Genomic DNA, 19,637 nt, shown 5'->3' with positions numbered 1-19,637 from the left:
GGAAACAATTTTTTTTTTTTTTATATATATATATATATGTATATATATATATATATATATATCCATTTCTGAGAGTTTGTATGTGTATGCGTGTGTTGTGCATCCATTCTATAACTATTAGAATCTTGGGTTGAAAGCCTGGTGCTAGCTGTATTGGAACTTGCGGTAATTACCGATAATTGCAACCACAATATTCCAATCTACGGCTTTAAGCACTGAGCTATAGCGACCTTACAAAAGTGTTGCACTGGTCATATAGCATATACCGTACAAAAAAGCATATGGTGCAAAAGTTTACACCAAATTTGTACTTTTGATTAGCAACTAATATTACCTTATGAATTTTTTATTTTTTGTATTTGTTGAAAAACTAATTTTCTGCTACCATTACTCTTTCTCTATTTGTAATTTTTAAATGTGCTGTATCAATTTTAATTTTGGGTTTCATTTGAATTTTCGGTTTTTAATAAGGTTCACTAAATCAGTAAAGGGGAATATTTTTCACGCACACAATTGTATTATCTCGAGTAGGACCAGCCTTTACATTCTCTCTTTGTTCACTCAGAAAAAGTACCAGACAAAGACAGTCCAATATCTCATTATTATATTTGTACAAGTATAGGGTGGTACCAGTATTGTTGTATTCAATGTTTTGATAAATAGCTTCGGGTGGAACAGTGAAATTGTTATACACCCAAATTTCTATGCACGAATTGTTATTATTAGTTAAACATAATCAGGACTTTTATTTTGCTTTTTTATTTCGTATTAATTGTATCATTACCAAATCATCTTTTATTGTAACCATAGCAAAACAAACTTAATTTAGCTATTACTTGCTAATTATTTTCCATTTACATTTAAGCACTTTTGTAGTTGTTCTAATGTTTTTTCTTAATTTATTTGACCTGCGCAAAACGTTTTTATCATATAATGAAGTTTGAAAGTAACAGTTGTTTGGCAAAGTTTAAAAACCTTTACAGCTGTTTTATTTTTTCCTAATTTATTTAAACTACACAAAACACTTTTCTCATGATATAAAGTTTGAAAGTTACAATGATAACTGTTGTTATATGTAGAATAAAAATAAATTATCTGTGCAAAAACTTTTATTACCCGGGCAATGCCGGGCATTAACCTAGTGTTATAGATTTAGCTTATAACATCCATTATTATAGACAATATGACTTTGTGAGATCATAATATAATTATTCATGAATTTTCATAATGTTTTGAAAAAGAAAAAAGATTGATGTAATGTCTATAAAATCCCTAGCATAAAATATGAATTTATCTTTTGTTTTATGTAAGATAGATAATTGGAACTGTCTCAAGATGAAGATTGTTACAAAAATTCATTTTACAAATCAGCTACTGATGGTTCCCAAGTTATGAACAATCGACAATCTTGTACAATTTATTTACTTTATTTACAGCGCATCCGCATTGCATCATCCTGGAATTGCATCATATGTCAGATGTTAGATGTCAAATGTCAAATGTCAGGTGTCAGATGTCAGGTGTCAGGTGTTAGGTGTCAGATGTCAGATGTCAGATATCAGATGTCAGTTGTCAGATGTCAGATATCAGATATCAGATATCTGACATCTGACACCTAACATCTGACATCTGAAACCTGACATTTTTATGACATCTGATATCAGATATCTGATATCAGATGCTAAAAAAGAATGCTGGCTAGCATCCAAGACTCTGAATATAGATATTACGACAATGGTGCAAGACTCACAGGAATGAATGTATTCGGCCAATGAGATTTAGCAATGATTCAAAAATAAGTATAAAAGGGAGAAGCTGGTAGCAAGCCAAACAGCAAGAAACAGGCAACGAGAAAAACAGCAAAAAAGGTGCAGAGAGAGAGAAGTCAAGATAGAGGCGAGCTATTACAAACCGAAAATAGCCAAAAAAGCCTGCAGCATACAAACTGCAGAGGATCAAACAATCTGAAAAGAAATACACAGCAAACACAGTTCACCATTAAGGTGGCAAGCCGTGAAGTTATAAAGCCCTGAGAGAAGAGAGTTATTTAGTCCCCTGCCAACAGAAAGAACAACCACTACACGGCCAATAGACACGCTCTCATTAAACCTAGAAAGGCCATTACAAACAGGGCTAAGTATACAACCATACAGTACACCCTCAGATTACGATTACCCTGATATACGACTTTTTCACCTTACAAAGTGGAGCATGATAATTTTTTTCTTCATCATACCAATCTTATTTAACTCAGCAGTGCAACTCAGCAGTGCCTGGTTGCGCCGACAAATCAGATGCTCATCAGCCAATCAGAAGCTAGGAGCCTCATTAAACTTTCCTTTGCGCTCGTTCTGATAGTGAGCCAGCATGGCTAACAACGATGTGAATGTGAGAGTACCAAAAAATCAAGTTAGTTCCTAAGTTAGTACCAAAAAAATCTCCTTGCATACACACACAAAACAATAACTAATAACTAGTACTACTACTACCGCTACTACCAACAAACAACAACAACAACAAAATAGATATTATATCAAACAAAGATGTTCTTCCTCCTCCATCATACAGGCTGTTAGAGCTGCCGCAGCTGATCCTGCCATCAACAAAGTCTCATCGTCATCGGAAGACTCTATTCGGCATACAGTAGTTGCTTCTAGCGGTAGTAGTACTAGGAGCAGCAGCAGCAGCAGTAGTAGTGTAGTACTAGTATAAAATTTTCCACATCAAGCGTGTTGACTTTTAGTGACCTCGTCTTCGCGTGGTCGGGTGAAGGTCAGAGCGGTGAAGCGCTGTGATTGGCTGTTGGCACCGACAAAAATAGTTTGATTGTTGCAATGTAAAGGGGGAGACGGTGTCGGCACCGGTACGTGAAATGTCTGAGTCGGGGTACTGGCACATAATCGGAGTTGGTGTCGACCAGTGTAAACGCACCTTAAGGGCCATCTACATTGATTGAGTTGTTTCAATTTTGCTTTATAGTCATAGTCTGAATTGTGTGGAGCAGAAGTGCCACTTTGTATACAGTCAAAATTTTTTTTTGCGAGATATTAAAATCAAGGTCCCAAGGCAAACCATTACACATAGAACTATAAAACCATTGTAGCATTTTTGTCAAAATAAACACAAAAAACACTACATTTTTTTATAAATATTGCTGTTACAAAATTTAAATAGTTAAAAATGGTATTTCATTTTATCACTAAAAACAGTTTCTCTTTTGCTACTAGTTACGCTTCCAGTCAATAGAAGGGATTTGTTAAACATTGTCCCTAAAGTCGATCGGTCTAAGGAAACTGCATTTATAAGAGCTGACGACAGTGCAGAGTTTGCATGATATGGTCTCAGTGAATGACCGGTTGAATTTATTTGCTATAGAGTATATACGATGGTCCTAAGCTATCAATGACAGCCCAGTTTATGCTATACACTTTAGACTGTGGTTCAGATGTCAATAGTAGCTTGTTATAGTTACTATGTCTCTATAGTATATTTGGACTGATTGAACATTGTACATATTGAATAGGCTGAACATTAACTAAATGCAAAACTCATATTTGAGTTACTGAAGGAAATTTCTGTTAGAGATACCCTGATTCATTATGCGCCAGCCAATGGACATATTTTCCAGCTGCTTTTGTTTTCATAAGGTGCAAACATTTCAATTGTCAGTTAAGCGTACCACTGTTTTTGATCACAGGTAATGTAGCATGAAGCTGAATAGTTGTGAAAAGATCTATTCTCTGTAAACTGTCAAAATGCTAATTGTACGATTTTAAGTTTTGTTTTATATTCAGAGCTTACTAGCAAATTCACAAGAAGCACCTATAAAAGCAGTCAGCATTCCATGGAGACCCAGGATGATTGTGAATTTGTAGAAAACACTTTTTACATATGTACCACACAAATTATATATATATATATATATCAATGGTTTCGAAATAGTTTTCTCTTGTATCCTAATAAGGAAAGGTGGCAGTAATATCATCTGTGTCTATCATGACTCAAACATTTTGTGATTCAAGAAATGTGAAGATGTTCATAAATGTTTTAGGTACAGTCCTAGTACAACAATTAATGTTAAAGTGAAAGCAAACACGCATTTTTAAGAATGTTTTATATGATTGGTAATACATGATACTATGTTAATTGAACAAGGAAACCAAATTTTAGCAAATATTTTTACTAGTTTAGCAAGTTCAAAGTTGAAAATATACTTTGGTGCATTTACCTCGGACCATCACTGATTCTCAAAGCAGCCAATTTCGGTAACGATTTCTTTACTTATTCATTAGTAATTCAATGCAGTTTATCTTTTTCAACCACAATCAGTTAATAACAATGAGTAGATGTCTCTTTGCTAGTTGTGAATCTGACACTAGAAGTCGTAGCATAACCTTTTTTAGAGTTCCTGTCTCTCAGTCCCCAAATTTAGCAAAACTATGGCTGTCTAAGGCAAAGCGTGCCGACTTAACTTTTTGCAGACTACCTGGTAGTGCAGTTGTGTGCATTAGGCACTTCTATGAGAGCCAGCTTTATTCAGGGCAATTTGGGACAACTGCAAGATTAAGAGTGAAAGATAGCAAGGTTCCATTCCTTAATGGTGTTGTATCATACATCAAGAGAGCATCATCAAACAGGAAAACCTCAACCGTAAGTAATTTATGAAGAACTTTAAATTAATACTGATAACAAATATAGTTATTTTATAACATAAATTAATAAATATAGTAAGTCGAAACATGTAGTGCTGTACATTAGTACAAAAATGATTTGATATGACTGGGTGACAATGAAATTCAGGCTGAGTTGCATAGGCTACGTTTGATATTAACCTGATTACAAAACAAAGTATTTGAGGCTTTTTTCTCACTACATATACTGCTAATCAATTGCTTCAGCAATATTAGAATGTAGTATCATATAATACATTTTAATATATATTATATCATGTATATGATATAATATATATTAAAATATGCATTATATTATATCATGTATATGATATAATATAATGCATATATGGTATATATTGCATATATATAATATTAACATATATTACAATATACATGATACAGTACATATTATATCATGTATATTATATATATTATATATGTGATACACAAAATATTTAATATAACATGTATATATATATATAGATATAATATATAGGTGTGTGTATTATAATATATTATAAATATAATAACTTAATCACATACATGTATGTTAACAACTATCAATATTTAATGTTTTCTTTGATTTTCTTCCATATTGTAATTTCTTGTAGCTTTTCTTCTCTGAACAATGACTGGCAGCAATACGAAAGCAGCAGCAATAGCACAAAGCCCAGACATAAGTATTCCATATTCTGCTCTGACGGTCTGCATCAAGTACCCTAGAGTTATAGCATTGGCGCTAATTACTTCTCTAGCATTTGAGACAGCAAATTTCCTCAGTAGTGTGATTATTACGTATAGGCCTAGCTGACAACAAATGATTAAAGATTTTTGAAGAAAAATGCAAAAGTCATGCATGAAAAACAAGCTAGTAGTTAGTGCCCTACAGTACAAATTTTGAGGAGTTGATGGAACTTTGGCTATTTTTAGAGTTTGTGAAAACAATATTCACATCTCGAAGGCTTCAATTAAGTTACTCGGATAAAAATTACATCTGAAAACTTTTGACATCAGCATAAATACATGTAAATCTAAAAATTTTTAATAGTTAGAAAAACAGCTTATTCATGTTAACCAATCATTGCCGATGCATCAGCGAGTTCATTCACTGTTATTTATAATGCAAATGCAAAGGATCATTTATTTTGACAAATTAACTAGAATTTTAACATAAAATTATGGCAGCTCATTTAAGTATCAAAAGTTTACCAAATTTAATGGATTTATTATGACTAAGTTAAACAGTTTCTTGAACAAAACATGCCACCTTAAGGAAATTTTTTTAATTATTCAAAATTTTAGTGAAATTAAAATATCTAAACATATCACTAAAACACTGGCATTTAAATAACGCAGCTATTAAGTGCAGCAAAACTAAGTTTTTCCCAATATCCTAAAATTACATTTTTAAATTAAATAAGGTGAGAAATTAAAAATTAGCACAAGAATCATGTTTCTAGGCTATAAAAGACATTTTTTTAGTTACTGTACGTTAAACTGCCATTGAGCCAATATAAGTACATAACCATAGAGGTTTTGTCTATGTATGACTGTGTATCACATAGATATGAAGCCAGTTATGTGTCACACTTATTACCAGCTTTCAATGACACCAGATGTTTGTGTGTACTCACCCACTATTGGTGACACCATTGCTATAGCTGCACCCTGAGCCAGCAGATTCATACCCATTAACAAAGCTAACAGATCTGGCTGACAGAATCCATAGACATAGCCTAAGAAGTTCGCTATGCAGGCACCATCTGACAGTCCCCAGACTATGCATAACATATAGAACATCCCCTAAAACAGTAAACTTCTCAGAAGTTCTGGTCAAAATCAACTTGTACAACAATACTAGTTGAATAGTCAGTGTTTTATAAGTAATATAATCATTACCCATTGAATTTGAGTAACTTACCTGGAAAGCTAGATTTTTACTGAAATCTTTACTAGAACAATACTCGCATTCTTGGCCAGCTTAACAATTATTACATGTAACGATTAACAGTGCTAGTTATTACTCCCAGGCAATCGCTTTAAGCGTAAGTATCTTAACCAATGTGATGATTATTTGCCCAATAAACCCATTGTATTCAAGTGTCATGAGGATTTTTTTCCTGCTAGATTTTAATTTCTATAACTGGACACAGAGTTTAACATCGAGTCAAAATGACAAACACTGAGATTTATACAATAATATTATTTTATTTATGCTTAGATTATACAACAATATTATTTTATTTATGCATAGTTCATACCTAGCACATGTTTTAATAGATTTGCTATACCATAACTGAGGCACCTACATATGTAGCAAGCATCTTGTTGGGAACCATAAGGGGCAGCAAAGTGTTAATCCCTCGCTGACCTATTAGTGCACGCTTGAAACTTAGGCAATTTAGATGTAGGTTATTAGAAAAACCTGCAGTTTACCCTTCACTATCACTATCAATTAAGGTTTGCTGAAAGATTCAGGCCGATGCTTAGTTCTATATGGCTGTAGGATCAAAATTTTATTGTGAAAGTATTAGCACCCGCACTAACGCTGTATAGAACCCCAACTATAGACTCAGTATATACTAGTACAATTGACAGAGTTATGGCTTGTTGAGAAAACTGATATCCTATAAACAGTGTGTTAATAGCAACCTTGATTATTGTGTTTAAAAATCGTATAAATAATTATTGTTATAATGAGTAAAATTAAAAATCATAGTTTAATGTATATTTAAATGTGGAACTTCATTGATTGATAGTATATCTCAAGTGCTGGCATTATTTTCGATCATTGAGTGCATACATTGTGTCATGATAATAGCTTTGGCAGGCGTGATATGCCTATGCAATCACAAATACATGAACACAATGTGCTTTTGTAATAGTGATGTCCTATAACAATTTATTGCAAAAATAGTGTGCTAAACTAAGTTTGTTTCTTGAAGTTTAGGCAACAGAGTAATATTTTGAACCGATTTGAGTTGCTACTATTCATAAATTTGAAAAAAAACCTTTATGTTTCAACTCATCTATAGCCTAAAATATTCAAAAAAGCCATTTTCAACAACATGAAATGTTACAAGTATCTCGTTACCTAAACACCCCTTAATTAGCAAGAGTTTCTTGTTCACCCTTTTTTGTTAGATCCGCTATCAATTTAATTCCCCTATCGACAGCATTACAAGAAACAAAACTCGTACCTTATTAAAGCAGACTGCTGCCAGAAGAGGGCTAATGCCAAGGCCTATCATTGTACATGAGTGTAATATGGCTCTGTCAAACTCAAACTGGCTAGTAAAAGTCACCAATCCTGTTCCAAATATTTCAGTTACACCTAGATAAAAGTTAGTATATTGTGAACACAACCAAGCAACTGTTTTTAAAAAATTTGAAGTTTATACCTGCATAAGTTCATTTTAGCAGACAGGAATGCCAAACTCTTTAGATATAATCATACATAGTATAATAATAGTAACAATAATAATAATAGTAATAATATTAGAAGGATTACAAAACCCTATAAATACAATTATGTTACTAAAATTATTATACAGTCATTTGCAAAAATTTAAGACCACTTGGTAAATTTGAAGAAATTTTCTATTAAATGATGTTACTAGCTTCTGGCTTCAGTTAATCTCCTCAGTGGTTCTTGTAACCCTATCAGTTGCTCCTTAAGTTGGTTCATTATTGTCAAGCATAAAGATTAATGCTTTACTTAACTTTTGGCTCAGTTTTGTGGCAAATATTAGTTCAAACAAAATGGTGAAAATGTGTAAAGACAGGCCTTGGCACCGACTTCTAGAGCCAAAATATTTGTCACCAAGAGGTATAGCCACTGGACCATTCAAGACTGGTCAAACGTGTTATTCTAAGATAAGTCTAATTTGTTGTAGTTTAAATTACGCAAAAGACACATTTGTAGACCAGTAGTAACTTGCTTTGATGACAGATAAAGCTGTCATAAGAATAAAAGATTCACCGAGTCATATGGCATGGAAGACAATGTTTGTCAAAGAGACTGCAGGCTGCTACTTTTTAGATAAAAACATCACTATGAATGATGAAAAAGAAAAAAAACTTTTTGAACACAATATAGCTTTATATATGAGGTACATGAATGCATTGTATTTATGCACGATAGAGCACCTTGCCACAAATTGAACAAGGTGATAGATTATCTGAAAAAGATGTAAGTTGAAGTTCTTGCTTGGCCAAGTAACAGCCCAGATCTGAACCTAATTGAGAATCTGTGATGCAAAGTCAAGGACAAAGTAGCAAAAGGGCAGCCCCAAATGCTTAAGCTGTAAATGAAGCAATTAGAACAGTTTGATAACTGAGATCACCGATGACTATTGTAAAAAACTTATTGAGAGCATGCCAAGGAGACTTAAAGCTATAATAGAAAACGAGGGGCGACCTACAAATTATTGACATTAGCAGCATTTGGAATAGCTGATGCACAGTATAGACTATGTATTCTCTAACTTGTATCATAGCGTAAACAAAAAAGAAAAAATTTGGTGTAATACCAAAAATTTTAAGTTTTTGGAAAAATCAAGGGTGGTCTTAAACTTTTGCAAATGACTGTAACTATAATATCATGATATTTCATCATCTCTGTAATATAGTCTATATAATATAGCCATAATCTAGCAGAGCACTGTGATGTTTGTATTGAGACCAACAAAACTGTGAAGTCTGTGTAAAATTATATATTTACTAATAAAAAAAATTATAATTTTTAATACAAACTAAGTATTTCTAAAGCTACTCAATTTGTGTTGTGGTTTGTTGCATTGTTTCCTTTTAAATGCTGTGTAAACATTTGAGTATCTGACACTGATTACACTGTATATTTATAACTCGTGAACTTATGATTGGTATACACACATATTGACATAATTTTTTGAAAACCTGGATATGCCTTTTTAGGAGCTTTGTAACTTTAGTCAAGTTTTTGCGAATATGTTTTCTTGAAATCTCTTGGCAGTGAGATCACCTAAAACAAACATCCTCTCAAATGTTACAAAAAAGCTGCATTTTCTGATAAAATATTTGAAATTTACTTGAGTAACCCTTTGTAGTTTACTAACAGTAATATGGGATTATTATAAGATTGAATTAAACTTTAGCTATAGAATTTACCTAAAATAGTATGAAAAGCACTCTATATACAAAGTAGCGTATAGTGTATTAGAAATTTATTATCACGCACAGCAGGAATCGGTATACTTGTTTGGCTAGACTGGGATGAAGGCTGGTACTCGGTGGCATCCAATGGTTACAAGCAAACTGGTGAAATATTCCAAAATCAAGTTGAACTGGGCAACCTATAAACTTAATGGTTATAAGATAGCAATGAAGCAAGATTTCAAACCAAAACTAAGAATGTTTGAATTAAAACGTTATCACTACACCAATAAGAATTAGCAGGCATTATTTACAAAATTTATTGTAATGACCTTTCATTTGATTTAGGTAGTTGTCAAGTAATTAAAAGCGGTTTGATATGAAAAAAGTATTTTACGCATCAAATAAATATATTTTCAGGTTTTTCAAAAAAGTAACTTTAATTTCAAAGCTTTGATTTCTGTACACCAAGTTATTTACAGGTACTTACTGCTGGTACCTTTATTATTACTGTGCCTATTACATTCACTATTCTTGTTGTTTTTACTTTTTTCAAGGCGTTTCATTTTTTAGCTTTTAAGAGCTTGTAATCGCATTCCCACATATGTTGCATCTACAACACAACAGAGTAAGATATGGTGAATCTTATGATACCAAATAACTGTAATGTGAATTTTGTTGCAACTCAACCTTTAATACATTCATACTGACTATAAAAATATATATCGACTATCAAGGTCCTCTTTTATAAAGTCTTCTTAAATCTTGTTTACTGTGTCTGTTATAACTTGCTCATTGATTGTTTGATTGATTGATTGATTGACGGGTTACCATTATTTGAATTACCTTTCAACACATGTAAGGCCGTTTTTAGTGAAGGAGTAAGATGAAAGTTCTTCCTCATTTAACAAAGATTGATTTTTGAGAATTTGTTATAAAAAGTGGGAATAGCTTTTTTTTGTGAAATACATAATTCTAGTTACACTTGAGATATAGTTTCAATAAATATGCTGGAATCCAATTTGCAAAATATAAAAGATAGTGAAGTTTCCTGTACCAATGATAGAAACTCCCAATGCTGCCTCATCTTCAGTAAGTCCAAGTTTGTTCACAATAAATTCATTAGTGAAAACTAAAAAGCTGCCACTGCTTCCGCCCCAGAATGCTCCATTTAGCATCATCAGCCAAACCTGTCAACAAAATTAGGTTTCACATCAGTGCAGGGTTGTCATAAACGAGTGTACATATATCGTGGAGCAAATGCTAAGCTGCTTACCTTTGGACAATCAAACTACTAGTTTTGTTTGAGAGAAAAAAAAACATATGTATTAGAACAGTACAAGTCCTGGCTGCCAAACCTCTACAGACTTCAGTATTATCAACTACTATAGAATCAACTAGTTTGAACCATTAAAGTTTCAGAGCCCTACTAGGCTTATGTTGTCATAATGCAAGTAATCCATAAATGTGAATCATTCGCAGGATGGAAGCAGCAAAAATCAGCAAATCAAGCAATTTTTGTCTCTCGTAAGATTGTATTAAACATTTCATGCTTGTGAAAGATGGAAACAGCACTTGCAAAAGATGCTCATAAAATGTCATGCAAGCTGTTCTGTTTTTTAAAATCTTTCACACTTCAGTTGTTCATACTTATATAATTTTCAACAAAGTGACTACATTAATCAGCAGCATGCAAAAGTCAGTTGAAACACTAACCGAGGAGTAACTCTAATAATTTTACATCTATATCATCCACACATGTGTCCACATTGAAACATTGTCTATACTTATCAATAAATACTAAACTACCACTTAAAACAAAAATGAATAGTTTTTGCAGCAGTTCTGAGGGCATCCACATTAAAAAGCATCATATAGCTAGAACCAATCATATTCTGTATGTTAGTTGTCAATGTTCTAGGATTATTGGTTACAATGATTAATATGCATTTCATTCAAATTGCCATATTTGAGTCTGTCTATGTATTTGAGCATCTCTATGTATGCAAGTGCATATAGTCACTCACTAGTTTCACATATATATGTATTATGTTGCTTGTGGTAACTTACTGGTTTCCCATAAATATATGTTTTGGTGCTTGTGTTCATGTACTGGAACCCAGTTACGTACATGTATAATATATGCTGATGCTTGTAGCCACTTACTGGGCTCACTTACGTATGTATGCTGGTACTTGTGATTAATTACTACATGTAATTGCGTATTCATAATAAGCCGATGCATGTGATCACCAAATGGTCTCACATACTTATAAATGCTGGTAATTATGGTCGTGCCCTGACCCAGCACACAAACTGCATGCAGGTGCTTTGAATCACATGATGGCTTCATTTCTGCACATGTATGCTAGTGTTTCTGGTAACAAACTAGTCTCACATCTGTAAGAATGGATTTTTTGTAGTTACACACTGGTCCTACATACATATGTATGCTGGTGCTTGTGGTCACACACTGGTTCTGCATACATACACGTGCTGGTGCTTGTGAGCACACACCAATCTCACATAAATACATAAGCTGGTGCTTGGGTCACACACCGGTCTCACATACATATATATGTTGGTTCTTGTGATCATATCCTAGCTCCACATACATGTAGAATCACAATGTTTTAAACAAAAACACTCGCAAATAGGCTTCTATAAAATTAACATGGAACAATGCTTTAAAAGTAGTATATACAAAAAGTTTTAAACATTTGCTATGAGTGTAGAATTCATCCAATCACTAATGTCAAAAACATCATTCTGGCCTTGACAAGTTAGCCTTGTAAGATTTGCGTAAACTGGTTTTTCCACATTCAGTCTGTGTCAAAGTCTACTTTGCGAATGTATAATCACTCCCTTTTTAAACTAAAACTCTAATATCATTTAAAAAAGAACTAATAACTTTAGACCACATACCTGATGTGACCTGAATAATTTCAAACATGATTTCAGAATGCATGTTGAATGATTGTCATCTTCTCTTCGGAAGCATACTTCCGGAATTACTGCAATGGATTTCATCTCATCAACTTGGTCCTTGGGCGTTGATGACACTGTGTAAACCTAAAACACCAACATTTTGGTTGTTCCAGCATGGAAACTTCTTTGAATCATCAACTGTGTAAATAAAGATATTTTTATTAAATAACAAACATTTGGACTGCAAATGCTCAAAATTTTGTTTTTTTATCAAAGGTTGTTTCATGACAAAAATCCATAATCGCGTTCATTGAGTACATTACTCCTTAATGCACGCGAAGACAGATTCTCAAGTTTCTAATCAGATAGATTGTGGCATATTTATACGGAGAATGGAAGTTCTAAGATTACCAGTTGAACCTGGCATTGCGTGGAGTAGCCCTTTATTTTACGCATTAAATACACCATAGTGAGTTTGCTCTTATAGATCATTCATCATGCGAGAATTTTTTAATGTCACAATGATATGCCTTTTGATCATGATGCTTTTATGATATTAAAAATGATTGTTTAACTTTGGAACTTTGTTGACTAGTACTACTGGAAGAGTTTTGGTCTACCCATTCAAAGGTGACATTATTGAGACAGTTTGAAACTTTTATAAAGCACATTAAATCTTTTCTACGGTCATAACTTGGCATAGGAGCTTAATGAGTTTTGGGACTGAGCTCGTATGTCCATTTACTAGCGTATCAGGGCAATGCTCTCTATATAAAATCACTCTGATTACACTAATTACACAAATTATCCTCTTGCCATACTATAAAAACTCTACCTAAACAGGATATTATGGAGGAAAATGTGTTTTTTTTAATTGTGATAATTCAGTACCGACTATATCTATTTAGTTGTTACGATCTGCGATAAGATGTAACATCCCTGCGTGCACCACAGTATGGCGTTTTTACTTTCAAGACAGATGTTGTGAATAACAGCAGCCTTAGGAAAACTTGAGAGCAACAAATTCAGTACACTAAACTGTTGTGACTTTATGTAAGAGGCTTTGAATTTAAATTCAATGAATTAAGCTTACTAAACAAACACTTGAAACTAAATTTTATTTTTTTACAAAGCTTATTTTAATTTTATCATCATATTTTTTTACAATGTTTCCGGTTATTCGGGTTTTGCCATTTGTTCACTAAAACCTTTTACCAAACTTTTTTTAAACTGTTTTGAGGAAAAAGAACGAGTGATGTTGTTCTCAAAAGCCGCTTCTCACATACTCGGTCATATAGTGTAGTGGCCATTGAGAACAGGCTTGTATTGCAAAGATTGCTCGTATCTCAAGGAAAAAACTTGCTAGAAGTCAGCGCACATCTCAGGTCTTTGTAGGTTGGAGCACTCGTATGCAGAGGTATGACTGTATATCATTTATTCGGTGTGATGGTTTCAATATTAAAAGATTAGAGTTTTATATTATAACAGAATGTAAATCAACAACATTAACACAGATTAGGTGTTAAAGCTGACATAGTACCTGCATTGCCTTGTCATTGGTAAATCTGTATGAGCTAACCTCTGCAGAAGAAGCTGTTCTACGAACAACTTTATTAAGGACTTTTTCTTTCACTGAAACATTAAAATTGAACTTTCATTAAGACAAAATTAAAATGAGTATACTAGTAGATCATATGTACAGCGGGATTCTATCAGCAAGTAGTATGTATTTAGAGTACATTATCTATTCAGGTTTATTTCTGTTTATTTATGACAATCTGGAGAAACTATTTATTACAGACTTAAATGTATACACTACACATAACCAAAAACTAGAATTTATGTTTATAAGTGTCATTATTGATGGCAAGAGAATGACATAATAATTATTTTATTAAACCAATAAGAATCTATGAGTAAATCTAATAATGAATACCCCTGTAACAATCACAAAATCTACTGAAGTTCACTACAACTTTTGTAATGTACCAATGTTTGTATTATTTGATTATTCATGATCATCACACCTGTATGTCAGCTGATGCAACAAATTATGTGAATCAGCAGTTTGTACAACCTAGTGCAGAAATGTTTTTGTTATGCTTTCAAGGTGGCAATCCATAATATTGTTTCTCTGATTGTGTGTCGTCTGATTCATTGCTGACTTGTTTGTGACAAAATCTTTCCGTGAAATACATGTATATTAGTGTAGTCTAGCACAGCAAACAGTCAAGAAGCTTTCTGTGCACTTCTAATGATAAATAATGTAAAAATGAATACATTAAAACTGTGAGGAATATTTAGTTAGAATTCCTATACTATTTACACACCTCATGCATGATGGGAGCTTCAAAACTTCAATCAGTGATTGCATGTATTGTACCATGATCAGCCTATGTCGTTACAAATGCATTGGCACAATGAGTTTTTCCAATAATGATGTCATATATCAATCTACTGAAAAAAATGTTGTTGTCAAATTAGGTCTGCTTTTAGTCTGCAAGTTAGTCAACAGCGGGGCTTTAAACAAATTTAAGTTGCTATTATTCACAAATTTGAAAAGCTATATGTAGTTATGTTTACTAGCATTGCTCTATGCTCTATAGATACTAAATAAATACTCCAACTGCACAGTGTAATCTACATATAGAAATCTGACAGTTTGTCTGTATATCTCTCATTCGACTGTCCAGTTATAGGGATAAGCTTTTAGCAAAAACAAAGCATCATAGTACTGGATTTGACTTCACAACATTCAAGCAACAAGAGTACTAACAAACACAAACAATCATAAGCTGTTCTTATCATTTTCATCACTCTCACCATAGACTGTAAATCGACTGTGAATCATAGACTGTAGACTGGTCAAATTTGCACTTAATATAAAACGGGGCGCCCTCGAGTTACGATGACCCCGTTATACGGTTTTTTGCTTGCAATGTCGGACACAATGTTTGTTGTCCTTGCCACACACAAAAAAAAAATTTTGAACATTTTTTGCCATCCAAAATCAACAGAAATTCTATCAAAATTTGGTGGTCAATGCGCTGATTACAGCAAAATATTGAAAATTTTGATATGCTATTTGCAGATATTTCCCTCAAAACACCTGAAAGAGCTACGATGCTTGCCCACTAGCAGTCTAACACTGTAAGTTCAGCCTTATTCGTTTTAAGATATAGTGAAAACGAAACCGAAAATAGATACATGTAGGTGATGAAATTTCAGATGAAGACAAAGTTGAAGTTTGGTTTAGTAAAATACATTTTAAAACTTAGCTTTAAGTATGTGTTTAGTAAGGTAAATTCAATAAATTTAAATTTAACGTTTATGTTGAATGTCTGCCTCAAAGGTAAGAACTCCCTACGGCACGTACTGCACAGAGTGCATTATGATGTTACATTTTATTGCAAATCGTAACCACTAAATACACTAAAGTTACTGTTGGTAACTATAGTCACAAAGGTTAACATATTATATTGTTACTAATTTTTAACAATGTACATGTTACAGACACGCTGGATACACCAAGCATTTAGCTAGTCGCATTATGTTCTACAATCTGGAGGTAGAAAATATATATATATAAATGATATATATATAAATGTATATACATATATATATACATATATATATACATATATATATACATATATATATACATATACATATATATACATATATATACATATATATATATATATATATATATATATATATATATATATATATATATATATATATATATATATATATAGTATATGTGGTTTACACTGTAAAGTAAAGTGCTCAATAATTGAGTCAATTAGAGCTGTGTATGAAGTTTATTAAAAACTACAGGTTAAAATCATTACTACAGGTTAATCATTCTACCTGAAGATTGCAACACGATTGCATGAAACTAATAGTAGTAATGATTTTAACCTGTAGTTTTTAATAAACTTCATATATATATATATATATGACTACAATATGACCAGCAAAGAAAAAGAAAAGGTAGAGAACTATCTCCCTCTTTGAGAAAAGATTGAAAAATGCTGGAATGTAAGAATAACTGCAATCCCAGTAGTCATTGGGGCACTGGGCGCACTAACACCGACGCATAAAATGTGGCTTGCCCAAATACCAACAACAATCAACTCAGGTGAGTTGCAGAAAAGTGTGCTATTGGGAACAGCTAAGATCTTGAGGCGAGTGCTCAAACTCCCAGGTCTCTGGTAGGAGACCGAGTTAGAGCAAAATTTACCACCCATACGGGGTATCCGGGGTGAGGAAACAATTTTTTCATATATGTATATATATATATATTTATATATACATACATATATATTTATCAAAGCTTGTGTGTCTGTACATATACATATACATACGCACACGCACACGCACACGCACACGCACACGCACACGCACACGCACACGCACACGCACATACACATACACATTTACATTTATATATATATGTGTATGTGTTTGTGTCTCCGTGTCTGTGTATGTTAAGCTTCAGCTATTCAAATTTTGGATTTAAAATTTCACATTTCATGGATTTGAACTCACAGAGACTTCAACCGCAAGTTAAAAACTCATGGGCTTTTCCACTGAGCTATTATACAAAACGTATTGTTCAGAACCACTATCAAATACCTTATAGCCTATGCACACCATAAATGGCGTATTATTTGAGCGCTGTTCCCACTCGTTATGATGACCTTCTTATAAAATATTTTTCGCCTACTTCTAGGAAACTCGATGCTTTCTCGTAATTTTTTTCGTTAAGGCGAATCATTTCTGCCACCTGATATCAACAATAATTTATTGCAAAATTAAAAGTTGGCAATCTGTATACTGATTCAGTACGTTATTAAGAGACAGACATTGCTCGACATGGCAAGTTCAGTGGTACCTGTTATGGTGAAAATGGATTCGAAAACGGATAAATGATAAAGTTTTAGTTAGAGGTCTGAAGTTCAATAAAATACATACTAAAATTTCCTTCAAGTATGTTTTCAGTAAACTAAAGTCACTTAAGCAAGATTCAGTTTTTACGGTACGCGTCTCTCGAAGGTAAGAACTCTCTACATAGTACATTGTAATGTTATATTATCTTGCACATCATAGCTACAAAATGCGCTAAAGTTATTGTAGGTAACTATAGTTACTAAGGTTAACATATTATTTTGTTATTAATTTTTTACCAGAAGGTGATGCATTAGATAATAACTATGTGTTTCTAAACCACTCTATGTATGTCTGTCTATAACCTACAATTTTGTTGCGTGTCAACACTGGAATGAGAAAAATGGCAAGCTAATTTTCACACGCTAACACTGAAATGAACTAGAACCATATAATTGTATACCAAATAGTTTTTCTTTGTAATCGTAGCAAAACAGACTATGTTTAACCATTAATTGCTAATGATTTCACATTTACACTTTGACTATTTTACATATTTAGTTTTTCTTCCAATTTTTTTCAACGAAACACTTCTTCCAAGTTAAGAAATTTAAAACTTACAGTTGTTTGAAAAAGTTTAAAACCCTTTAAAGTTGTTTTATTGTTTCCTTAATTAATTTGAACTGCACAAAAACACTTTCTTCATGATATAAAGTTTTAAATTATAAGGGTAAATCTTGTATATGTTAAGTAAAACTCAATTTCCTGTTTAATGGCTTTTTTATTACCCAAGCAACGCTGAGTAGTACAGCTAGTTTATACTACAAAATGAGTCCTGTGAGTTCATTCATCTATGCTTGAAGGTTAAAAATGATTACATTTAACAGGATTTGAACTGTAACCTTTGGTTTGGTAGACTGCTACTCTACAACCCGAGTCATAATACTGCATGCTATTAATAATTAAAGGAACATGGGCTAGAGATGGTAGTTTTGTCTTATTCACTCTGTCTTCAAATTTCGCCATGATAAGACATGCTACCCAGTACTGTCAGAAATTATACGACTACCAAATTATTCATGTTGTTGTTCACATTGACATTCCTGCTAGAGCTAGTTTAGCTTAATTATTACATATTTTACATCGCTACATGTCAAAATTTTTTCAGGTTCCGTCAATGTAAATCAAAAGCCTGCAGTTGTCATTTTATAATGGAAGTGATAGAGTTAGTGTCGTCATTTTATATCTGGTAATCTTGTTAGCCAGCGATTTTACACAACCCTAATGGCTTTTTTCAGCACGAGCATTATTAAAAGAGATGTTCCAATTATGTTCTCAGAGTATCACAAATTAATCAGTTAAAATGATAATAAACAGCTAACTGCCTATCTTTTAATTTTTGTGAAGGTCGGTTGCATATGTATTTGTATTGAAACAAATCAATTGCCAATTGCTACTTATTGGAAACTTGGCTTTTATTAATCATTAGAAAATACTGCATCTAATGGTACATGGTAGGTGGTGGTTTCTAGCAAAATCAAGGCAGTGCATCGTCACTACCAGCAAATGTGTATTAAAATGTGAGTTGGTCTTATAACTTCTGACAGCGCTTCATATTTTCCAAAATTAAAATCAATTAAACTTAATTTAATAAGAAGTTCAGTCTATAAAATACAAAACAGAAAGGCTAGTATTCAACGTACCTGATATTTCAGTTATGGGTTCAATGAGAAACACGCCAATTATAATATGGATGACATGGAAGGAGCCAAGAATTCTCATTGCATTTACATAGCCTTGTTGGTCGAGAATCATTTGCGAGAAGGATGGCCAAAAGAACATCCCGACATACTGCCCAAGTATGACCACCGAAAAGGCAAAATATTTTTTCTTATCAAAGTGAATTGAGAGAATCTCAGAAGTGCTCACTAATAAACATGATATTCCAGCACCTGCAACAACAAACATAAGAGCCTATATATTATATATACGAGTATATATTATTATATA

General features: G+C 32.8%; 1 protein-coding gene across 4 annotated transcripts; it reads right to left on the bottom strand.

Moving 5' to 3' along the window:
* Positions 1 to 2,696: 2,696 nt before the first annotated feature.
* Positions 2,697 to 19,439, bottom strand: LOC137408789 (uncharacterized). 4 transcript variants are annotated; one of them, XM_068095374.1, is made up of 8 exons: positions 19,331 to 19,439; positions 14,275 to 14,366; positions 12,732 to 12,878; positions 10,864 to 10,996; positions 7,874 to 8,007; positions 6,308 to 6,476; positions 5,217 to 5,392; positions 2,697 to 2,799 (listed from the first exon to the last, which is right to left on the bottom strand). In XM_068095374.1, exons 1-7 carry the CDS (start codon positions 19,407 to 19,409, stop codon positions 5,241 to 5,243), a joined length of 906 nt encoding a protein of 301 aa, XP_067951475.1. In that variant the 5' UTR covers positions 19,410 to 19,439; the 3' UTR covers positions 2,697 to 2,799; positions 5,217 to 5,240. The 4 variants fall into 4 exon arrangements, with proteins under 4 accessions (XP_067951475.1, XP_067951477.1, XP_067951474.1 ...); XM_068095376.1 differs by lacking the exon at positions 7,874 to 8,007; XM_068095373.1 differs by lacking the exon at positions 2,697 to 2,799 and having other exon boundaries at positions 5,132 to 5,392.
* Between the last annotated feature and the right edge of the window lie 198 nt (positions 19,440 to 19,637).

Source organism: Watersipora subatra, chromosome 11 (genome assembly GCF_963576615.1).
Source record: "Watersipora subatra chromosome 11, tzWatSuba1.1, whole genome shotgun sequence".
NCBI lineage: Eukaryota > Metazoa > Bryozoa > Gymnolaemata > Cheilostomatida > Watersiporidae > Watersipora > Watersipora subatra.
The sequence above is the reverse complement of the archived record's forward strand: the minus strand, read 5'-3'. Positions and strand labels throughout refer to the sequence as shown.

Coding starts and splice junctions, on each gene's coding strand:
- LOC137408789 (XM_068095374.1), bottom strand. CDS start 19,409: ATGAGAATTCTTGGCTCCTTCCATGTCATCCATATTATAATTGGCGTG. Junction 14,367..19,330: donor ACCCATAACTGAAATATCAG/GTACGTTGAATA, acceptor TTAATGTTTCAG/TGAAAGAAAAAGTCCTTAAT. Junction 6,477..7,873: donor CAGCAGTCTGCTTTAATAAG/GTACGAGTTTTG, acceptor TTACTGTTTTAG/GGGATGTTCTATATGTTATG.